At 34.1% G+C, this 23,815-nt stretch overlaps 3 protein-coding genes across 4 annotated transcripts; 2 read left to right on the top strand and 1 right to left on the bottom strand.

Moving 5' to 3' along the window:
• The first annotated feature begins 6,361 nt into the window (after window positions 1-6,361).
• On the top strand, window positions 6,362-8,061 carry LOC128156728 (uncharacterized). The gene is made up of 3 exons (XM_052818992.1): window positions 6,362-6,419; window positions 6,983-7,012; window positions 7,634-8,061. Exons 1-3 carry the CDS (start codon window positions 6,362-6,364, stop codon window positions 7,891-7,893), a joined length of 348 nt encoding a protein of 115 aa, XP_052674952.1. The 3' UTR covers window positions 7,894-8,061.
• A 2,216-nt stretch (window positions 8,062-10,277) lies between these two features.
• On the top strand, window positions 10,278-12,059 carry LOC128157122 (uncharacterized). Its single transcript, XM_052819507.1, has 4 exons — window positions 10,278-10,448; window positions 10,820-10,874; window positions 10,984-11,001; window positions 11,653-12,059. Exons 1-4 carry the CDS (start codon window positions 10,278-10,280, stop codon window positions 11,910-11,912), a joined length of 504 nt encoding a protein of 167 aa, XP_052675467.1. The 3' UTR covers window positions 11,913-12,059.
• Window positions 12,060-14,606: 2,547 nt separating this feature from the next.
• On the bottom strand, window positions 14,607-22,114 carry LOC128156832 (caspase-8-like). 2 transcript variants are annotated; one of them, XM_052819139.1, is made up of 13 exons: window positions 22,001-22,069; window positions 21,854-21,914; window positions 20,839-21,336; window positions 19,640-19,884; window positions 18,882-19,019; window positions 18,083-18,388; window positions 17,492-17,704; window positions 17,124-17,204; window positions 16,900-16,998; window positions 16,602-16,700; window positions 15,834-16,133; window positions 15,321-15,507; window positions 14,607-14,909 (listed from the first exon to the last, which is right to left on the bottom strand). In XM_052819139.1, the coding sequence occupies exons 3-13, from the start codon at window positions 21,240-21,242 to the stop codon at window positions 14,777-14,779; spliced, it is 2,205 nt and encodes a 734-aa protein (XP_052675099.1). In that variant the 5' UTR covers window positions 21,243-21,336; window positions 21,854-21,914; window positions 22,001-22,069; the 3' UTR covers window positions 14,607-14,776. The 2 variants fall into 2 exon arrangements, with proteins under 2 accessions (XP_052675099.1, XP_052675100.1); XM_052819140.1 differs by lacking the exon at window positions 21,854-21,914 and having other exon boundaries at window positions 22,001-22,114.
• Between the last annotated feature and the right edge of the window lie 1,701 nt (window positions 22,115-23,815).

Raw genomic sequence — 23,815 nt, 5'->3', positions numbered from 1 at the left:
TTTCTTTCTTTCTTTATTTCCTCCCAAAGGAGATTATCATAACATATTTACAAAAATACAAACATATAGACAATTGTAGAGAAAACGATATATTATAGGTCTACTATGATGCAAGATCTAGTACATATAATACGTAATTACCAACAAGTTTACAGGTGTACACATTCTATAAGGCAATACCAAAATATAAAGTATTATTTTTTATATGACACTGTAATCCTGTGACATTTATGTGTATGGACAGGATGTTACACGTGACATTCTATAATAACATGCTGCTGCATCCCTAATTAGGCGGAAATTAAGAAGGTGTAAACTATAAGAAAAATCAATAAATGAAAGGCCTGGGAGTGACCTTGCGCCTAAAAGAAACAAATAGAGGTCGTTATTACTAAGTCCACATAGGTCAGCAGATAAGTTAATGTCGAAATTTTCTATAACAGTTTGCCACCAGGCTTCTCTAAATAAATAGGTTCCATCACAAGAAGTAGTAACATGTTCAAAAATATTTGTGAACAATTTTTGACATAAACTGCAGATGTGCGGGGGAAGGTCTTGGAGAGTCCAAAGCTTACCAATAAATTTACAAAGAGTAACTTCCTGAACGTCGTTAGGAAGTTTCCATATCCAGTCTGGTCTGCTGTTTCCAGTTATATGTCTGAATTGAGTAAAGTCGTTGTCTCGGAGCATGCGGTTTGATCTAAAAGTTGTAAAGTGGTAGAACACAGCTGAGTTTACAGTCTTTTTCCATTCAAGTTTATTTAGAAACAATCCATTTTGTAGATACGAGTTCAGATGTTCTAACAGATTATATTTATCCAGAAGGTGAATTATGTCGGGAATAAAGCCGTAGTGTTTGCAGTTTGGAGAATCGAGGTATGAAAATAGGCGATGAAGAAAGATCTTTTTCGTGAGGCATTTTGTGTCCATTAAACAGAGACGGCCAAACAACTGTAATTTACGTTTGTCAATTTCGGAGGCTATTGGTAAAAGTCCAAAGATTGACTCACACATATCTGATCTTGTATGTTTTGGAAGATTCATGGCGTGTTTACATATGGAGTGCTGAAATACATCCAAAGCGCGGTTGTCCTTCTGTTTAAGGTCACACCATAGCTCACTACCGTACAGAACACTAGGAAGAACAATCCGTTTATAAAGCTTGGAAAGAGTTGCGGGATTGAGGTGTTCACTTATTTTGAGAGCAAAATACGTTTGTTGACCTTTTCTACATGCTTTTGCTGTTCTTTCTGTTGGGTCAAGCTTAGCATCTAGAAGAATACCAAGATGGTTATATGATTTTGAAATTTTAATGGTGTCGTGGCCAAGTTTCCAGGAAAGAGAATTGTTGTTGATGCCTGTTGGAGAGAAATATAGAACATTAGATTTGCTTGCGTTAAATTTGAATCGCCATCGAATAGAGAAGTCGTAAGCTGTGTTGAGAAGGGTTTGAAGACCTCGTGGTGATAAGGCTATACAAGAAATATCATCTGCAAGTGCTGGATTTGAAGATCTAATGCTGTGGATTCCAGTATTTGGGTTTTGGTTTTGTAGTTCTTGTAGGAGATCGTTTATAAAGACTAAGTAGAGGAATGTTGAAAGGACTCCTCCTTGCCTTACTCCTTGGGATATAGGAAACCAGTTGGAGTTTTTCTGATTCACGGCAACGGAACAAGATGTGTCTGTATGACAATCGTCGATAAGGGTCCAAAGCGATCCTTTCACACCGAGTTGATGTAATTTACACATCAGACCATGTCTCCACACAGTATCGAAGGCCTTCTGTGTGTCGAGAAAAGCAACATATACTGGACTACCTTGCTCAAGGTTATGAAAGACGGTTTCTTGTAAGTTGAATGAAGCTGTTATGCATCCAAGTTTTGGCTGGAATCCTTGCTGCTGTGGATTTGGAAAGGAAACGGAAGGGAGAACATGGTCACGAATCCTAAGCGTAAGAATTTTTTCGAAAAGTTTCATTAAACAAGGAAGAAGAGCTATCGGTCTATAGCTGTCAGGTGAGCTCTTTGTTTTGTTGTTGCCTTTATAAATAGGAATAATGAGATCTGTTTTCCAGATAGATGGGATTCTGCCTATGTTGATAACTGCATTAAAGAGGTGTGAGATGCAGGCGAAGAGTCGGGGTCCTCCAAATATGAGATGTTCGTTCTGGATACAGTCGAGCCCAGGTGCTTTTCTGCGTTTAAGATCTTTGATAGCCTTGGATATTTCGGTAGCGGTAACTTCACCCCCCGGTAATTTCGAAAGTGTTTGAAGTCGTGAGTTTTCCTGAATAAACAAATATGAGTTTTCTATGGTTTTGTAAAATTCTGAATCAAACATTTTGCTTTTTGTTGGGTTATAAATTTGTTCAAAATACTCAGCAAAACAGCTTGCAATTTCATCCGGGTTGTCAACAAGTCTGCCATCGATTTCGATTTCCTGATAGAATCTTGTGTTCCTGGGTCGCTGACGTTTAACAAGTTTCCAAAAGAGCCGCACATCACACTCGGAAGCTTGATCAATATCGTGGAATACCGATGTCATGTATCTGTCGTGTTCAGCATTAAGTTTATTACGGAATTCGCGTTTAGCTTTTTTATAGTTCTTGTAGGAGTCGTGTACCATGCCTCTGGGACGACCCTCGATTAACCAGATATTTCGCATTTGGCGCTCTCGGTCGTGAAGGTGTTTGACTTCAGGTGTCCACTCGGGTCTTAAGTGAGGTTTAAATTTTGCTACAGGAATAAAAAGGGATGCAGCAGTGTATAAAATATGGTACAGTTGTTTGCAGAAATTATCAAGATCTACAACAGAACTCAACCTTTGTTCAAGTAAAACGTCTAAAGCATTGTTAATATACAGTTCATAATGTTGCAGTTGGTTTACATCTGCCTTATGCCAAGCTGGTAATGAGCTGCTATTCTTACAAGAATAATTGTATTTTACATGTAAATCAATGGACATTAAAACTGGAAGATGGTCAGATGTAGAACTGAACGTGCCTTCTTCCAGAATACGGTATTTATTTACGTAGTTGAAAAATGACCTATTGCACAGGATAAAATCTAATGTTGTCTTAGTTTGCAGAAAAGTGTAACTAGACCCTAAAACAGGAAAGTCATTCGAAGGAATACATATGTTATTGCGATGGGTAAAATCTTTAAGAGCTTTAGCTTTATATTGGTTTACATTAGGTAATTCTTTGTCATATAAACTGGCATTGAGATCCCCTCCGATTATTACATCCCCAAGAGTGCAAAGGTGATTAAACAATGCATCTAGTAGATTTAACTCTGATTGATATGTTTGAATGTTGCTGTCTGATGGAAGATATGCGCCTAAAACATACAATGAGCGTTGGTGTTTACGTTTAACTTCAATTCTTATAATACGAGAAGAAGTTATATCGGGTATTTCTGACACTGTGTGTAGCAGATCCTTCCTATACATAATCCCTACCCCTCCCTTTCCCACAAAGGGAGAATAAGGTTTATCTGTATTGTTACAGCTCTGTTCTGAATCTATATGTGCGAAGCTTGAGTATTTTGAGTTGATAGTGTCTAGGTAATTAACGCTTGTTGGTTTGAGTTTATGTTCACAAATTATTGCTATGTCACAACTGACAGTGTCTAAAACATTTGATAAACTGAGAGATGATGACATTACACCACGCACATTCCATGCTAAAATATTGAAACATGTAGACATAGTAACAAACAGGTGAGCAAATAAGGTCACTAGCAAAAACAAGCTAAACATAAGATTAGTCAGCATTGTAATTGTCAAGTTCGTCATGGTCGTTGTTTTCCGAGGACCCGTCGTCCTCCGGTTGATCCTGCGCGATTTTTGCCTCCCACTGTCTATTGCTCAGCCATGGACGGCACGATATACCATAGGGCCAAAATGACGGGCTCTCGATAGTTTGTGCATCTCGTAACGCTACGTTAATTTTTGCATTGCGACGCGATCCTGGGCGTTTTTGCTTAAAGAATACACAGTGCGAAACAGTGACACCTCTGTTTCTGAGGAAATTCATCAACCCATTCTGTGAGGAACGAGGTCCGATTCCAGCTATGTAGTATCTGGCATTCCGTTTGTAAGTAACGCCCTCGAATATGTCGTCATCACTGTCTGTGGTCCCGCGATCTTTGGATGTGTTCGACGCTTGACGGGTGTCCTTCGACTTATGATCGCTTGACATTTGATTGTCGTGGCGTTCGCGAACAGAGTCCGCGTGTTTAACTGTTACACTGGATGAAGTAAAGGATAACTTGGAGCGTGTTTTGTGTTCACTAGTGTGATTTGTTTTTCCCGATGAGTAAGGGGAACTCGTTGCACTTTCCCGTGTTGGAATATGGTTTGTAATGCCCTGGACGTCAATGGCAGCGATTTGAGTAGAAACATCCTGATCGGAGCCAATTCTATTGTTACCGGGATGGTCGTGGAATGCCTCAGTGCCGTTAGCTTTACAGGTAGAATTCTTGTGTGTTTGGTTGTCCATGTGTGACGCCTCTCTGCGCTCTTGAGAGGATACCGACGGGGAAGCTATTATGGCTTGCGTAATTTTCTCCAACTCAGATTGATTGGGGGAATTGGAGTTATTTTTATTGACAGCTTTGTCTTGTTGCTTTAAATGAGACGTTACAGTAACTGACTTTGTGTTATGGTCATGTTTTTCAGATGAGTTACGCGATTTTGTTTCGATTGCTGGGCCATCGCTTGTGACTATCGCGTACGATTTAGCAGGGCTAAGTGTATTCGATTGAATCTGCTTCTGTATGTTTTGTGTAACTTTGGAGAGTCTTTTTGTTTCATCGTTTACTTTTTGATTTTGACAACGGGTTTGATGAATGTCTGTTTCAACTTGCTTAAATTTGTCACCGATGAGTTTGTGTGACGAGTCGTATCTGGAGAACCTAGAGGTGGCCTCAGCATTGAGACGATTGTAGTCTGTTTTTAACTTGTTGTGCTCTACATGAAGGGATTTCAATTCCTTATTACATTCGGTTAAGGAATGTTCTAATTTTGAGACACGTTCGAGCGTTATCAACACACATAGCAACGGGTAACACTATATAAATAGTGCCGGTTTGGGAGGGTAACAGTTGAAATTGACACCCCGAGGAAACCATTGTCAACCGACGCGAAGCGGAGGTTGAAATGGTTTTCGAGGGGTGTCAATTTTAACTGTTATCCTCCCAAACAGGCACTATTCATTTTATTATACTGAATGTCTTAATTTTTAAGAAAATTTTACTGCTTTTATATAGGAATAACGTGAATTCTACTGCGAACCTTACGCGCATAATTTTCGCGCATGTAACAATTTTAAATGTTACCCGTTGCTAAGAGCGTTGCTAACGCTGAGGGTTATGAACTGATTATGAACTGCGTCTTAACCAATCAGATTTCAGTATTTAACATGAAAGTATAATAAAACGAATTGTTACATGCGCGTAAATTATGCGCGCACGGTTCGCCGTGGAATTCACGTTATTTCTATATAAAAGCAGTTAAAAATCTCTAAAATTGAGACATTCAGTATAATAAGATAAATAGTGCCTGTTTGGGAGGATAACGTTGACAGTTGAAATTGACACCCCTCGAAAACCATTGTCAACCTCCACTTCGCGTCGGTTGACAGTAGTTTCCCCGGGGTGTCAATTTCAACTGTTACTCTCCCAAACAGGCGCTATTTATATAATGTTAACTCCCATTAACTTGGATCCGCCAAATTAAAGCATTTCCACCACCATTAATTACTTATCAATTGTTTTTTCTAATTCAGTCTTTTATCTGAAATTCTCATTTGGGGCAGTGATAAAAATTATAGTAAATTTTGACCTAAAGAACAAAATCTAGAGAAATGACGTCCTAAATACCCACTCACTGGTTAAAAAAGATCATTGTTATCATTTTCCACCCAGCTGCAACAAAAAAGAATTAAAGTCATGTCCATGTATGCATGCATATCAACCAATTCAGTGTAGATTTTTAATCCCTCAGCTAAATATCCAGCTACTCCGCTTGTTACTTTTTTATTTCAATGTTAAAGAATAGATTAAGAAATCAATGCAGAAAAAAACACAGTATATACGAAAATGGAATAAATAAGATTCAACATTTTAGAATTGTGTTATCAATGTGTAAAGTGTTAATCCCCGCGCTTGCGCGGGATATTATCAAGTTCTATTTAAAAAAACCCCAAAAAAAATTCACCAAAATTCTTAGAATTTTTATAACTATCTTTATGAAATGAATGAGCAATAAATGGGTAAAAAAAATCAACCTAAATGTTAAGATACTGATATACAAATTAATACACGTAATATCAGTAATGTTTACAATTCTTTGTTTAGAAATGGCGAAAGCACGGATTCACGCAAGCCTTCTTTGTACTGTCCTGGTTCTTTCCATACGTAAGTCTAAAATTTAACTTTTAACGCAACATTTATTAATTTTATAAATCTCTTTGTCTTTTTTCAAGTTATTTTAATTCTAAGTGAAATGCGTGGTTAAAAAAACTCAGTTTCTGTCTCATTTATATCGCATCTTTAGTTCTGAGAGTATTCAAACTTCAAAAGTGAAAATCATATCCATTTACATGTAGCAACGTTAACAGAAAAAAAGAACACACAACCAGTATTCATATTTCATTACATAGATAAAGGAACTTGGTGGTCAACGAATTACAAATTTGAAATTTCTCTATACATAACTCTTTCTTCTCAAAGAGAAAAAAAAAGTCTAAAAATGATCACGACCATTCAAACCTCCGGATACCTTATATTGGGTGTAAATCTTATCTTTATTGCCAAACGCCAATTAACGCCTTAATTCTTTTCACGGTATCAAACTTGTCGTAATGGTAAGGTGTAGAAAGTTAATTGGGTTAAGAGATTATGTTAGAATCCAAACCAAATAATTTAACTACAGTATATTAGAATTGCAAAGTATAAGTTAGTTACTGTCTTTATTTCAGTTCATCTCCCTGGACCCGCAACAGCAAGATGTGAGTAGTGTTAAATTTCCATTACACATACTAGTAAATAGACCCGTTTAACAAACATGATATATATCGCGCGGTTATTACAAGCAGAGATCATGTGAATTCATAGAGAGAGATTACTAATATACCGGGGTATTCTTTGGGGTTCCCTTTAATGTGTATATTTAGCAGTTCTGAGTTAAATGTTTGTCTATAAATCAGCTCTAGACATAAATAACAGAGATTGGCAACTGATCGAAATCTCGCGATATCTCGCGGTCCCTATTGTAAAGTATTCCCAGTTTAAATCAGTATATCTCTTTAATAACAAATTATATCGAAATATAAACAGTTAAACTCTATTACCAAAAGATTTAGAATATTATATTTTCATGAGTTTCGCGGATGTTTTATAGCTGGCCTATATATTTTCATTATATTAATCTTGTTTCAAAAACGCCTAAATCCTATGCACATTTTTCATAAAAACAATATACTTTTGGTTTAAGATCAATATATCAATTTACCAATATGTAAATGTAGTTCTCAAAGTAAGGTTGATACCATAACATTTTTCAACAACAAAACACGCTAATGGCGGAGTTGCCAATATGTCTGTTATTTATGTCTCTGCTATAAATGTAGGCGAGTCTGGCGACGAAGATGAGCAGGGTTTCCCCGTTTCTCCATTCCCCATTACCAGGACGATACAGTTCCAAACGCCGTTCGTCGCGAAGCCTTCCATCGTGTACGGAATCACGATGCTGGATATCAACTACGCGGAGAACAACAGAGCTAAGATACAACTCCTGGGGGTGGAGAAGAGCAACTTCACGGTGTGGATGGGGACCATGTATGACACGAAGATGTACGGTCTGGGCATTAGATGGATGGCCTGTGATTAGAGTCGAACATGCGACCTTCATTGTTCCAATATGGCCAGATTTCATTGTGGTCTCCGAGAGATTTTAAGACATAAAAATTTTGTGTACACACACTATGTGCATTGCAAAGAATATTTTTTTCTTTTTTCAAAGAATTTACTCTCTTTTTTTTTTTACGATAAACGCTTAATTCAGTCGGCTTTTTATTTTTTTTTTAATTTGTAAAGGATAGCTCAATCGGTTTATAAATTGGAGATACAGTTTGGTAAAAAAAAATTATGTGCATTGTACCAACTCTCAGCCCAGTTCATTTGGGACAAGGTCAATTTCGACCACATACGTTTGATATACCCAAACTAGTCAGCTAGTAAAATTTAATAATATGAAGAAAAGTTTTGATAAATTTATCTATTAATTAATTGATTTTTTACTTATTCTAAAAAAAAAATAAGTAAGCATTATTACGCATGCAACTGAACAAATTAAAGGCTTTCTTTGAAAACATACCAAGTGACACTTTTAAGGAAAAAAAACGTAGTTTATTCATAACATATCTATAAATATATAATAAATAGATATAAATATACATGAATAATGTTTTAAAGCGTAAATACTAATTACGAAATTAATCAAGAATAATATACAATGACGAAAAAAAAGCATCGTTAAAGTAATGCTAGTCATTGCATGGTTATTAATCGTGTACAAAATGAAATATTCTTGGATAGAATTGAGTACTAGTATTTTAAAAAAATATGAAAAAATGAGCAGAATTGTATGTGGTATACGAAATTAATGCCAAAAAGGTATGACGCGTGATGCCCTAATGTCAAATTTCACATTCAGAAGAAGAGAACGATTTCTTGGATGTAACAGCTAAAGTTGAGCTACTGTGCTATAGAAAGAATTAACAGAGTGGAGATCGTTTGCTGCACAGTGGTCAGTCAAGGTAATCGAATTTACGCTTACATTAAAATTAATAAAATATACTTCAGAAAGAAACCTCGAACAAGAATCCCAATTAAGACAATAAAACAAGTGTTTTTTTTTCATCTTGACCAAGTATTATTTGTCTGAAATATGAATATTATACAAAACAAAAACAATTCATATCGGTTAATGATTAATCAGTTGCACTGCATTTTCATTTTTATTGAAAAATTAATTATGCATACATGCATATTTTTTCCGCTAAAATGTACAGATTTTATCACCAAATATACTGATTTTACTCAATACTGGAGTCAATTTAAGGGCTCAAAAATTCTTAAAACTTTCATGATATGGGAGCTCAATTACAGAAGCTTCGTCTCCGTGACCGCTTCAGTCTGTGGGGTTCAAGGTGACTCCCAGACTGCGTGTCCCTGAAGAAATTTTTTCGCCTCCCTTATGATAGGATCAATCCTTGTTAGAAGTTTGTAAAATCGGAATAAATCTTGTCTTCTGCACTGCATATGCCAAGTTAAATTGAAGAAATGATTAATTAAAAAGAATGACACATTTTTTCATGCACTTCAAGTTGATACGAAATATGAGAGGTCGTGAAAGTGGGTGTTGTGTCATGTTGTAAATTATTTTTTTTTACTGGGTGAGTGTAAATACAAAATTTACAACAAGATTTTTTGTTGTATTAACACCAGCCTAGTATTTTAAAAATGTACAACATGACATTTGGATAAAAATATCCTTACGCTAACGGTGAGGGGGAGGGAAAGAGTATCCCATGCGGTCACCGGGAGTGATATTTATTGACAGACTTTAGGGTGTACCGAGATGATAAATTTCAATTGATCTGGCTTTTTTTAAAAACATATTTATGACGGAAAACGGGAAACAGTAAATAAATTGGTGGAAATTAGCCGCCCAAAGTCAATTTTGAATAATTCACAATTTTTAAAAAATTTCAGGAGACACAAACATATATTATACTTACTCGGTATTTCACAGTATTCTTATATTAAAATATTAATTAACTTTGGTTATCTTCTTGAATAGATTTACACTTATGATTGATCTTTGCTTCATTATTATGAAAATTTTTGCTTAACACGTACAAATAAGCATAATGTGTATGTTTAATATAATTGGAACATTTTTCAACGACAATGCACGATGATTTGTTCTCTATACACATTCATATAATTTTCGAAATGAAAATAAACACATAGACAGTTAGAGTTTACAATGGTCTTAATAAAATAATTTACACATTTGTACTTTAGTAGACAGTTATGCATGAATAAATCATAAAAATAAAATTTAAATGGTTGAAAAAACTAAACGCACGAAGCTACACTGAATAGTCACCAAACAGGTTGTGTGACATCGGAGTTTTGTAAACAAACTGGCTGACACGTGGTCAAGGATGCACCGCCAAAAAAGGGAGACTACACAGTACAATGTAAATGAGTGCAAGGGTTGTTGCTAAACTAGTTTTGAAATTAATCTTATGTCAGAGGCGCCTAACTCAGCCAATAAAAGTGGAAGATTCGTACATTAAAAAAATAAAAGTCACCTGTCTTCAAAATCCATTTAGAAAAAATTCTTGCAGTTTGGAAAACCTTTCTCTGCTCAAGGTAATGGTCATGCGAACATGTCGTTTTATAGAGTTCAATTACTTCAGATCTTTTTTTTTATTCCAATACATATTTTGTTCTTATTCTGTTAAAATCGAACGAACAAACTTTTGAAATAAATTTCTTCCTAATAAACGTTTTAACATTTTTTATTTACTTAAAATATTTGAGGGAATGCCTTATATGTCTTTAGTCCGAGGCTGAAGTTTTTAGCTTACAAAAAGATTAATTGCCAAGGCAGTTAAAATACGAATTAAAATGGTTGAAACCATATGCCATTTTAATTAAAAGAAGGACAAGAACACATTGTCTCTATATTGTACGGATTTATCTGATTGTAACTTTATATATATAACTTTCCTTTTCTGCAGATGGATGTGTTTTATATGGATCTAAAATTTCTTGTTGTCCTATTTACCTGCATCGGTAAATATCTTTTTTTATACATTTTTTCCGTGAATCATAAAATGCTTCGTTTAAAAACAGAAGTTCGCTTTATAAAACCTTAATCACTTATTCCCTTAATTTTTTTCAGGTCTTGTTTCCTGCCGCTGTAAGTTTCTAACATATTTCATAATTAATCGGTTGCACGTAACTTTTAATTGAAGGTTATTTTAGCTGTCAGACACGTTATTTTGTTGTTTTTGTTTGTTTTTCTTTCTTTGTTTCCATCGTCTGAAGCTTATTAAGAGGACTTTTATTCATCTACATACCAAATCATTCCCATAGTATTTGTAACTTTCTAATGGATATTTGCGGTACGATACTTGCATGAACAAAAAGTTACTGTAGTAACGTAATTAAGGTGGTTTGGGACATATGTCGACATTAATGTTGATTAAGGTATATTATGATTAAAATACTTTCACCGGTTTAGAATTCTTAAATTTTACCATATTTAACATAAGAATCGTTTTAAAAAATTTTGGAACAGTAAAAATTTGAAAATTCCAATTGGGACTCGAACTCGTGATTTATAAATTCGTAGTGAATCCTCCAACCCAGTACACAGAATCTATTTATAAAATTAAACTTGGTTTATTGTTTATTTCTAAATATAATTGTACGTCACAATATGGAGGTGTCGATCCCATACCACCTTAAGAAGAAGTAAGACTTATCTTTCTTATCAGACGGATCTTGCCTATTTAATATTTCTTTAAGTAATTGTTGTTTTTTTCTTTCCTGAATAATGGTATTTAAGGTGAGTCGGGAGAAGTGACAGTTTCCAGATACCCCAAGCCACCATTTCCCAAACGGGAGATCATCAAATTCAAACAGCCCTTTATGGATCGACCCGCGGTGATGTACGGGATAAAGATGATCGACTCGGCCTACAACAAGAACACCAGGGCCGATGTTAAACTGTTGTGGGTGCGGCCGGAGGCGTTCTCCATCCTCATGAGGTCTGCCTACGATTCACACCTATATGGCCTGGGGGTCTCTTGGATGGCCTGTCTATAATTTGAATTCATGAACTGTGCACCTCATACGTTTTGATTTTTATTGATGCATCATGCATATTGTATAATGCATTATACTAAGATGAGTACTTTGTCATTTTTAACGCCCTCATATTCTGTATAGTGTATAATAAAAATTATTTTAACCAGAAAATTAATTTTGTCGATTCATATTATTAATACCGGTTTTGACATAATTACGGAGTGTTTCCACTGTCCGATGCAGAATAACTTACTTTGGTACATGTATAGTCATTTGAAATCGAGCCTGATAATATTCAAATGTAACATTGAACATTAATTAAGGTCTAGTTCTAAGTCTCCTGATGTATGAAATAGACCTAAACAAGACCTAGAACTTAAAACATCATGGAGGTAAAGTCAACAGTGTTTACACTGGCATTTACATGTTTTCGTAGGAGTTGTTGATAATGTTGTAATTGACACAATTTTTTCAACTTCCGGGCTAGCGCCTTCTATATGACGCATTCCAATCGCAAGTTAATATCATAAAGTTTGATAAACCTCAATTCTGGTATTCTGCATCAATGGAGGAAGGAATTGGTCGAGATTTTCCCAATGAAAACCTTCGCTCCCAGACAATTTTGGAGCTATTAACAGCTACTTATACTATTTGTCCACGTCGCATTTGCTAAATTAACTCGTGTGTATTTAAAAAGTTCGTACAGGAATTTGAACTAAGTTCGACATGTTAAACTCCCCTTATGTTAAAGATGGTGGAATTGGATTGCACTAATGCCTATTGGTTTAATCGTAAAAAACAATTTCAATTTTTCTCCATTTAAATCTGTTTAATAATTTTATAACAAAAGTTTGAAAAAGCACAATTTCTAACTAAGTTTTGAATATTTTAACAAACGATACGAAAAAAAATACTGCTTCAAATGGTGGTATCGAACCCACAACGTAAAAAGCCTATATCTCTAAGTTCATAAAAGTTTGACATTTCCATAGCAATTAGATATTTTTAGCTTTCCTCCTCTTTCAACTGACAAAACTACGTTTGAACGCTTTGATTTGAGAGGAGCGTGCAGATGATCATGACTTAGGACTCGCACCGACTTAAATCTAAAAAAATGGTCAAATGCATGTATACCAACTCCTCGTTCAATTAGTGTGCCTTAAAACTTGCTGCAATTGTGAGATAGGAAAATCATTCTATTACACAGATACTTTAAGGGGACAAGGTACCTCTCCCCAAACTACCTTTATTTAGATGAAAGTAAACTCTCCCGAGGATCCAAAAAGCAGGGAGGGAGAGATGGTGTTCTGTTCCTAAGCATTAATGTACTATTAAAGTATTTAAGCCTTTGTCGGAAACACATAAAGAATTCCGATATTTCAAACTGAATGTTTCTAACATGTTTATCTCAAACATATACATTCCTCCTCTGTTATCAGATGTCATCCAAAATAACGTGTTAGGTGTGGCAACCTCTGAAACATTTAATCTTTTTCACACAAAACGGTTGAAATTAAATAACAGAATAAAAAATCTGCGTGATTTATTAAGAAAATCACGCGTTGAAAATCGGGTTTTCTTATGGGAGGTCCTGCTATTTTCTCCAAGAAGGCCATTTTTCACTTATTTTTATAAAATATATTGTTTTATACTGCTCGCCCCACAAGGACAGCATTATGAAACAAATAGTTTAATTTTTACACAACATTTCAAGTCATGACAAAACAAGACTCTTGATGAAAATGGAATTTTGAGCAAACGTTCCAATAAGTATTTATGATACGCAAATGGTGTTCATGATTAAAGAGGTTTGTTCCTCTGTTTTTGGTTAGCCATTTGGGTCACTTCCAGTCTGAAAATTCTACATTATATATAAATTGTACTCGTATACACGTACTTATAATATTTCATGATGCCAAATAAACTATATTGAATAAATTACATGTTTACATAGTTTAGTAATAAAGGAACTATATTTTGTGGCGGGGTTTTTCAAGAAGAAAATGAACATTTTTCATATTTTCAATAATTTTACAGTACTGCAACTTAAACTTCTTAATTTTCAGTGCAGACTAGACTTCCAGATAGTTTGTGTATTGGAATATCTTCATTTTGTTCCGAAAAACATATTTGAATAATTTTTTGATATTTCTATCGACATACATGTATATTGACATTTTTAGCGTATAAATCATATAAGTAAAAAAAAAATGACTCAAATTTTGCCTGAAATTAGCTTATTTCATGCCATATCTAAAATTTTACATTATTGACCCATACTTTTGGTTTCATTTCTTAAATATATAAAGATTTTTCTGACAAGTCTCAAGACCAATATGTGTATAAGAAAGGCTGTTGATATAGCACACGACTTCCTTCTTCGGGGTGATGTACACCTTATGGTTACATTAAACACATTCCTGTGGTTTGTCAACACTTGTGTCACCAAAAGGTAATAAAAATCGTGAATAAAAAATTAACCCACTGCGGAATTAGGTCGCCAGAGACACATCAATAACCTCAATTGGCGAAATGTGACTATGGTGGAACAAAAACAGCGTAAATTTCTTGAGCTGCGACACGGAATAAACGTATTTTTTTAAGCAAAAATTGCAATGCATATGATTTATATAAACACATTTTCAAGTTCTTTTTTTTTAAACAACGCCACTTCTCTATCTTTATTGATCAATAAAATACTGAACAAGTTACGAAAGTTATTTCAATTATTTATTGCAAAATCAACAAATAGTTTTTACATACTTTTAATAAATGATCATGTTCTATGCAAAAATAACAATGATTAATGTGAAAGTCAGTTTTTCTTTAAATTTCATTTACATTGATTTCATTTAACAATTCCTTCCAACACAGAGGTCCTCTCACCGAAAGAACAGTTTTTTCCTAAGGGTGACGAGAGGGGCGGGGATTTGTTTGAAGACCCCTCCCTCCAGCCGGGCGTTAGCTCGACCAACTTCCTCGTTGACCTTGACCAGGATACTCAAGAGGTCATACCTGTAAAAGGTGAACAATCAGTCAGCCCACAAAATAATTTCGATCAATATATTTTGGTTCTATTCTTTACTGTAGCATGATTCATGCTTATTTTTTCTATATTAAAAGTGCATGGATCATTGTTGTATCATTACTCCAGTCTCTGCAGCTTCCAAAATAACATCTGCATATTTGTATTACTACAGATTATATAAATGTCATGTATTTTGTATACATTTTCGCAAAAAAATTATGCCCTCTAAATTAGTTAAAGGTGTTACCACAAAGAATTATACTGTAGATGGATATCATAGTGTTATCGCTGCCACTGTCTGCATTGTGGCTACCGGTAATTTCTTCTATACCAATAAGAAGGCTTATTTATGCAGAAAAAAAAATTCCCGTTAATTGTACGTCTAACTATCTACCTACCTGTAGGCAAATTTATCCAGCATTTCGACCAGTTTATTGACGAACCAGCTTCCCTGTGACCTACTTCTGTAGGACACGTACCCGGGGACAGTGGCACACCCAAGCACAAAGTCGGCCTCGTCCGGGATCATCTCAGAGTTCCTGCCATTATCCGCCTCAATGTCACTGTCCATTTCGATGTCAATTCCTGTCAAAATGGTATCAAATGTTCATTAAAGTTAGGGTTCACAGATGCATTCATTTTATAAAGGAAAATCGCTGCATTTTTTCGTTGTGGGTATTGGTTAAGTGATAAATTATAAAACTATGATTTATCATTAATATTTTTTGTTTAACACTAATTTTGTTGATCTTGTTGGTAATAAGATATACAAAATCAATTATTAAACAAAGTAAACTTTTAACAAGTAATGATATGATCATAAGTCCAAAAATTCATGTATTCTTTAATTGATTAATGAAATTTACTAGATTACAAAAATCAATGCTCTAAAAAATGTCTTGTAAAATTACCCATTTGCTTTTCTCTTCCTTGACAAGCTTGAATGAAGAACAATTTTGGTTTTCCCGCCAGTCCTGTACATTTCCTTGATCGGAATATTCCTGTTAATTCTGAAATTCTGACAAGTCTGCCATTGGTGCCATAGATGTTCTGGAGCACACCATGTGACAAAATGCAGCACACGAAACAGTCATAATTACTGTGGTCTTCCAGAGAAACATCGACCAATCGCCTGTACATGGCAACATCCTCTAAGTTATCATATCTTCTCACAAGGAAACCTAGCTTCTGGAATATGTATGTTAATTTATCTGAAAAAAAAACCAAAATAAAAACAAAATTGCAGATAATCAAAAAAGTATGTATTTTGACATGTGTCATATTTCTCTTGTTCAAAAAAAAATCCATACTTTCTAGAAATTCAGTAAAAACAAAAAATGAGTTTGTTTGGTTTCAATATTTCTATCTTTTCTATAATTTGATAAATGAACATGTACTGAATATTTCAGATTATGAAATTTTAGGATAAATGCTGCAAATGCTCCACTAAAACTAACATATCAAATGTTGGCTTTATATTTTGTTCAACTTCACACAGAAATACAGAATAAGTATTAACTGACTCAAACAAAGACCTTTCAACCGCCTAGGAACTAGGATAAGTTATTTTGAATTGAACTCCTCTTTGCACATCATTATTTATCAATCTTGATTCTAAGTACATGTACATGTAAATTCATTCAGATAAAAGCACCAATGTGAATGCGACAATGACTAACCAGCGTCGAGGTCTGTGCCTGTGCGATCTGGCATCTCTTTGCTTTCATGGTCATTAGCAACTTTGAAAAATTTCATGTTGTTGATTATCACAGCTATGCCTAAAAACAAAGATATAAAAATTTTCAATATTGGAAATACTAACACCTTTTATATACTGTTAAAATAAGGACTTTGACCCAAGAGATTTTTTTTGGATTGTCCTAAGCATATTTAGTTGTATTGATTTTTTTGGTCAACATTTTCTATAGTTAAAATACATTAATAAAGAGAGTAAGACTATTGAGTATCCTGACTAACCTCTTGGCTTCCTGTCCATTCTGTATGATGGCAGGTCCATCTCATCATCTAGGTGCGTTCTCCTCATGGCTACGGCCAAGGTCTCATCCACTCTATCATCTATAATACACAATGTCCTCAATTAAAAAGTCCAACCATTATGTTAAAATTCACAGAATACCTATGAAATGTCACAGGATTTATATCTCAATCCGGAACAATGTGGTGATGTTAACTCTTCTCACCTCTCGTGCTTCTCTCAGACTGGACATAGTTATTTTCTGAGGGTTGGGGTTCTCTTTCCACTGGCTGAACTCGGGCTTCAGCTGATGTTTATTGAAAATTTGAAAGAACATGACAATTATATCAAAATTAATAAACATTTATTGAATAAAGAATTAAAGTACATCTTCTTAAGCTTTTGTTTCATACACTGTGCATTATCTTCTTTGATTGTTTCACAGTTTTTTATGTTACAATGTATGTATAGTAAAACAAAAGGAATATTTATGGCCAAAGATGTGAGAGCAGAGTGTTGATCAAATTTATATATGATATACCGGTAAGTTGGTTAATGATTATGGTTAAGTACTGGCTGGTCAAAATTACTCACTGTTAGATACAGAGAGGTTCTCCTCATTCTCATCTCTGACTGGCTGACTGCTGTTGGGAAGAATCATCATGGAGGTTTGTGTTTCTATCTCTGATGTGGATGTGATTGGCCTCAGGGACTGGATGGCAGGGAGAGGCTCTGGGGCGGGGTGTCTTATTGGCTCAGGAATGTCTCCAACAGGGGGCCGATACATGGATTGCAGGTTGGTTGGTGCTGTAAATAAATGTCAAACTTTGTTACAAGCTCATACCTGGTACATGTAGTAAAAATGTTATTGTAGAGGCTTTGTACATGTACCTTACATTTTTTTAAAAAAAAAATTCAAGATTATGTTGAACATCTTGTAACATTTCCGCAATTTTTCAAACATTTTATTGCGCAAGGTCCCAAATTAATTATTTTGTAAGTGTCTTAACCATAATAAGAATATATTTAAACGTTTAAACAAACGCCAAGAAAAATTATTTACTACCATCGTTTCAAAGAACTGAATTCTTAACCAAATTATTGACTGTAGGCTAAAAATGATATCTATTTCAGGGAAAAAATTGAATTCGTAAAGAACGATACAATTATAAATACAAAACTAACTGGGATCAGGAATATGATCATCTTCTTCAACAGTCTCTCCCAGTATCTGAAGCCCCTCAGTAATTCTAAACTTTTGGAGGACCCCAATCATGGTCACTCTGCAAGTCTCATCATTCTGCATAACGTTCATTTGCCAATACTCTAGCATTTTCAATATTCTCAGAGAAACAATGAGATGATCATCATTGATAATAGCTGTAATTGAGCTGTCCTCCAAACCAAGGAACGGCGAAATATCCTTCCAATTTGGACACTTTGCTATCACATCAGCTAACCTTATAAGAATGCCCTGTGGCAATGGGGCATCTGCAAAGGAAAACAATGTTATGAGTTCTAACCATTATTACCATTTCTATTGCCATGTATTTATTTTTTTAAATGTAAAAGTATTTTGTTTACCCATGTATTCACAATGCATTAAAATGCAACATATCTCTCTACATTCAAATGAAATTTACTTCTTCTATGATATACTTTTAAAAGAAATTGAATAAAAGGCGTAAGTATTTAAAGCATACAACATTGTTTAAGCATAATAGATGTAAGTTGGGCAACACCCTCCCACCCCCAATGCAAAAAGAGATCATTTGGAAAATGTTCTTAAAATCAGTACTAACTGATTGATGATGCACTTGCATTCAAATAAGATATACAAGAATAAGAATGCATTTTAGAAAATAAATAGTACAAAAAACAAACATACAGAGTTATTATCTTGACCAAAATTCTCAGTAAGATCAAGTTCTCTCTTTTGTGATATAAAACATCTTTAAAAATAAAGTCAAATACAAAATCTTACGGGATGTTGGTCTGATGCCCCCTCCTGCCCCCAAAGCTTGAGGAGGAGGGTGGTTCTGTGCTCCTGTTGGGGGTACTTGGGGTGGCTCCACCTCCATTAGAGTTGGTTGAGAATTCTGAGAGTAGTTATTCTCTTTGGCTAGCAAAAGGGTTAAAGGAAAGCAACTTATACATGTTAAGTAAATCTTTTAACTGGATATCATATAAAATAAATTTCTGGAAATTGTTTTTCTCTTAATAAATACAATTTCAGTGCCAACTGGTATGAATGATTAATATGTGCACATCATTTTCATCATGATTTAAATAGTAGATGTAAAACATTATCAAGTTAAAGAAAAGAAAGACAAGATATTTACAGTAATATTATTCTAGATTCTGGATTTGAACACTATACACCAAATATGATGTCATTTATCGAGTTAAGGTAGTATGGGACACTTCCATGTTGTGATGTATAGTTTATCGAAATAAACAATAAAACCAAGAGTAGTTTTTCCCCATTTTTATCACCTAACAGCGTAGCACAGTGGGTTAAAGGGTTTACTACAAACCTGTACATCATGTGTTTGAATCCCGCTAGGAGTTTTACAATTTTTACCTCTCCAAATATATTTAAGAGCTATCTTTTTGTTAAATTTTGTGAATGTAGAATATAAAATCACACAATTATACTTTAATCCACATAAATATCGACAGATGTCCTATACCACCTTAACCTGTTACAATATAATTTCCATGATAATAGCCGAATCGTACCTTGCAGGGAAATATATTTGTTGACCTTTGGAATAAGGTCAGCTCTGTCAATGACCTTCAACACTTTCAGTAACACATCAACTTTTGTATGAGACATCTCATCTTTCTTCTCCAAGAACAAAAACAGATCAAAGATGGACTTCATTTTGGAGAGTTGTCCTTTAGGCACCACAGACGTCAGAGTAAACATGACGGACTTGAACTCTTCGTCATCAATGTCCTCACCAATCTCAAATAGTAACACCCTGAAATAAACGACTTTCCATCATTCCGTCATCTTTAAAGGTCTAACCAGAAAACTATATAGTGGACGTACACAGGCATTTGACATTAAAAATATCTTGTATTGTAAAATAAACAAAAAGTACCAAAAATTAATTATCTTACTGTAAAAAATAATACTTTTAACATCAGATGCCTAGTTATTGGTATAGCCATGCACTGGTAATAACATTTATTAAATGTGAGCTCAGAAATTAGTGTTTAAATTTTAAACACTAATTTCTGAGCTCACTGTCTTGAAACTCCCAAAACAACATGTTTTATGAAAACAAAAGTTTAAAATGTACATGTATGAATAACATACTGATAAAAAATATAAGGAAATGAAAAACTAAAAGAACTATTTGCAATAAGGTCTAATTTCTGCCCCATGTTTTATAAATTTTGAAAAAACATCATACCATAAAGGTACTTTGATAAAACAAAAACTGAATATGCTAGTTACAGAAATCTTAAAGTTTTTCAACATCGATCATTCTTCGTGCTCTTATGACATCACATAAATGGACCATTTCCCGCATTTTCTCAAAAACATAAAAATATAATTAGTTTTTCTTCATATTCAAGAGTAGGGAGTATAGAGCGCAATATTGCTCCAAAACCATTTTTACATATATTATTGTTCATTTTATTTTGCATATCATGTTAAAAAATGGTGTTAGAGCAAGCATGGCCCAATGTTTTTTTTTCAATAAATTAATAGGAAATCCCTCATTTTTGGCTAAAATACATACTTTTAGTGAAATTTGCTAATTATTAACATCAAATTTCTATAACGATTTCAATAAGGCAATTTATCTTTATAAACCTGAACTAGATATACCTATCTTATAGCAAATTTTTAAAGCTCTATTCATAATTTAATTTTGGGGCATAAAAACACTTTATCACGCACATAGTTCTTTTTAAAAGTCTACCTGAAGGGTGACAAAAACTTGGCTGAATTCATGTATGAGATCTTCTTTTTCTGTAAATCTGCCTGCAGCCTTTTTAATCTCTGTTCCACAAGATTAGTGTCCCTAGCCATCTTCTTTAACAAGTCTTTCCTGTGAATTCTGTACAGGCATTCTTCGAGAAGTTCTAAGTCTGCATTATCAATATCAATGACTCCTGTGTTCTGAAGCTCATTGAACAGATCCAGACCTCTCTCTGCCCTCTGTATCTTGGAATCTGGTAAAAATCCACGTAAGAGAAACTTCAGGTTGTCCACATCACTAGTGTCCAACCCACTGTCAACACTCACTAGAAATTCTCCATAATCGTACCCTTTTTCTGAAACTGCATCTGTCCAAATGGTATTGTCTGTCTCTATATCATTCATTGTATAGTGCTAGATTGTGCAGCTGAATCTCATACAAAGCTCAAATATCAGATCTTTTCCTTTCTTGAATGAATATCCTGTACCTAAATTAAAGCTGAATAAAGATAGATACTGTCATTTAATTAAATGATAAAAATAGTTCCTGGTGGAGATATATATCTGTTTTATCAGTTATTCTTGATTAATTCAATTTTCATAGCATTAGGAATGTTTATATTAAGTATATACATCCCTGATATCAAGAAGCATGAAAAAGTAAAAATTGGAAATTGAAAGTAGTCATATGCTGTTTTAACTAAATTTACATTGACAAATTTAGTGAATCTAAATGAGGGTATTGTTTTTTTAAATCTCCAATCTGGCAGTTTCATATCACTTGTAGATAAAGTGTTTATGCCTGTATGTAAGAATTATATTTTTCACATGACAGCAATTCTTTTTTTGTGTATAAAAATATGATGACATTTTCTCTTTCAATAATATCATATACAGTCACATGAAGGGATCGAGTCTCTCTCTCTCTCTCTCTCTCTCTCTCTCTCTGATATTGTGCGTTAATATTACTTTAGTTAAATACATGTATAGTCAAGAAAAAATAATGATATACATACTGTTGATCGACGGTTCTTTCGTAAGGAAATAAAATATGTAGAACGTACGTACGTAGGAAGACTGAAGAGCAACATTGTCTGTCCAATAAATGACTTTTCATTTATTCATTTCAACGTAAAAGATTATCATAATTTACAATTACATACCTTCAACTTCAAGTTTTCTGTCATAAATATTCAGATCTATTTTTACGTAAAATTTTCAGTGACACGGGCATGGGGATTCCCAGTTAAAGATTATTTATAGCAACGACATTTTATAGACAGATCGTTCACTTATTGCAACGTACAATCAGCTCGACCAACAATAATTCGATTAACTTTTACCTTTTACTTTTTAAGACATTTTTTGAAAGAATTGTTAGCAGTATCTGTCACTCATATCACAATATTATGCGTTGAATAAAATTTCTGTCGTTCGAGACCAAATTCAATGTTAAAAGCAATTTATGAAGATATAATTCAGTGTATTAATGGATGTTCCCTTCCATGTTTTGATGCTTGTGTAGCACCGCCTTTGGCGAGAGAATGCTTCACTTTGCTGATTCAAAACTGTATAGAAAGATCTATCACTTAGGTACTCTTGTGTATGTTTGAAAAAACAGAACTTCTAAGGGGATTTAACTAAAATAAACAGCGTAGTTAAATGAAAACGAGACATTCTCTGTTTGAATTCATGCTAATAAAATCCGTTTGCAATAACTTTTTGCGATTGCTATACTGTTTTGGCCTCTCCGTTACAAAATAAACAAAATGAATGAAGTTTTATCTATTTTTAATGAAATTACTCGTATGATGATTACAACATAAATAACTTAAATTATCTGTGTATTGATAATCAATAGCGAGGCGTTCATTTATTGAAAAAAAAATAATTAAAAACCGTGTGTTGTGAAGTGTAGATTTGATTTCAGGACCTATCATTGTTGGTTTTCACGGGATGCTTAATTTGTGTTTGTTATGGTAATGTGCTTCATATGGGTATATATAAGCTTGTGCGATATTTCAGTTATATGTAATTTTAAACAATATAAAAGGAATGTGTTCAACTGTATCCATTGCATGCAGCAATTCTACCAAGTAATTCAGCATCACAATGTATCACTCTTTATACTATCATAATTATTGTAATTAAGGACATTTTTTTCATTTAAAATTAACATCCAGTATCATGTGTCACTATTTATGTTAAAAAGAATCACGAATCTTATATTATCATTGTAAACATTTTGATTGCAATTGTTATCAGAATTTCATATATACATACATGTATTTTGGCTTGTCGAACCCCCCCCCCCCCTTTCCCCCGCCCCCAACTCTAAAAACAAAACCAGCGAGACACAATCACAAAGTTTCTGTTATCGACGTCTGTTTATCGTTTGGAGTAGGTAATTAAGTAATCTATTTATTTATAGTTACAGTGTATACAATTGTATACAATTTCATATGGAATATCAACAATAATAAGTATAAATCTATCACCCGACCCGTCGGGCCTCTATGCCACTTAAAACACATTATAAATGAAGAAAGGACAATTTTACAGCGCCAAGAGGTAAACAGATGATAATTCTTACATAATTTATAGTGCTGGGTATCAAATGCATCAAACATAATACGCAATACTTGTGAACTAAACGAAGAAAAGATAGCCGTCACGGCAACACATATTAGCTTTCAAAAAATTACTCAGCAAACATAATTTAACCTTCAAAAACATATATATATATATTTATGTACCAGCCCCTGTTTTTGAAGGCTAATTTACATCAACTATTTGTTGTTATTCTCAAGGCATGGAGATCAACCTTTGATCGAATTTAATGATAATTGCTGGGTAAATATTCATTTGTATAATAAAATAAATAATGCCTATTTGGGAGGGTAACAGTTGAAATTGACATCCCGAGGAAACAATTGTCAACCGACGCGAAGCGGAGGTTGACAATGGTTTTCGAGGGG

This window comes from Crassostrea angulata, chromosome 7, assembly GCF_025612915.1.
Source record: "Crassostrea angulata isolate pt1a10 chromosome 7, ASM2561291v2, whole genome shotgun sequence".
Lineage (NCBI taxonomy): Eukaryota > Metazoa > Mollusca > Bivalvia > Ostreida > Ostreidae > Magallana > Magallana angulata.
This window is presented reverse-complemented; position numbering and strand designations above follow the sequence as displayed.

Excerpts from the sequence above, each read along its gene's own strand:
- LOC128156728 (XM_052818992.1), top strand. The coding sequence starts at position 6,362 with ATGGCGAAAGCACGGATTCACGCAAGCCTTCTTTGTACTGTCCTGGTT. Across the intron at positions 6,420-6,982 it reads TGTCCTGGTTCTTTCCATAC|TTCATCTCCCTGGACCCGCA; the intron begins GTAAGTCTAAAA and ends TCTTTATTTCAG. Across the intron at positions 7,013-7,633 it reads TGGACCCGCAACAGCAAGAT|GCGAGTCTGGCGACGAAGAT; the intron begins GTGAGTAGTGTT and ends CTATAAATGTAG.
- LOC128157122 (XM_052819507.1), top strand. The coding sequence starts at position 10,278 with ATGAGTGCAAGGGTTGTTGCTAAACTAGTTTTGAAATTAATCTTATGT. Across the intron at positions 10,449-10,819 it reads AAAACCTTTCTCTGCTCAAG|ATGGATGTGTTTTATATGGA; the intron begins GTAATGGTCATG and ends CCTTTTCTGCAG.
- LOC128156832 (XM_052819140.1), bottom strand. The coding sequence starts at position 21,242 with ATGAATGATATAGAGACAGACAATACCATTTGGACAGATGCAGTTTCA. Across the intron at positions 19,020-19,639 it reads CAAATATATTTCCCTGCAAG|CCAAAGAGAATAACTACTCT; the intron begins GTACGATTCGGC and ends CCCTTTTGCTAG. Across the intron at positions 14,910-15,320 it reads CTGGATAAATTTGCCTACAG|GTATGACCTCTTGAGTATCC; the intron begins GTAGGTAGATAG and ends CACCTTTTACAG.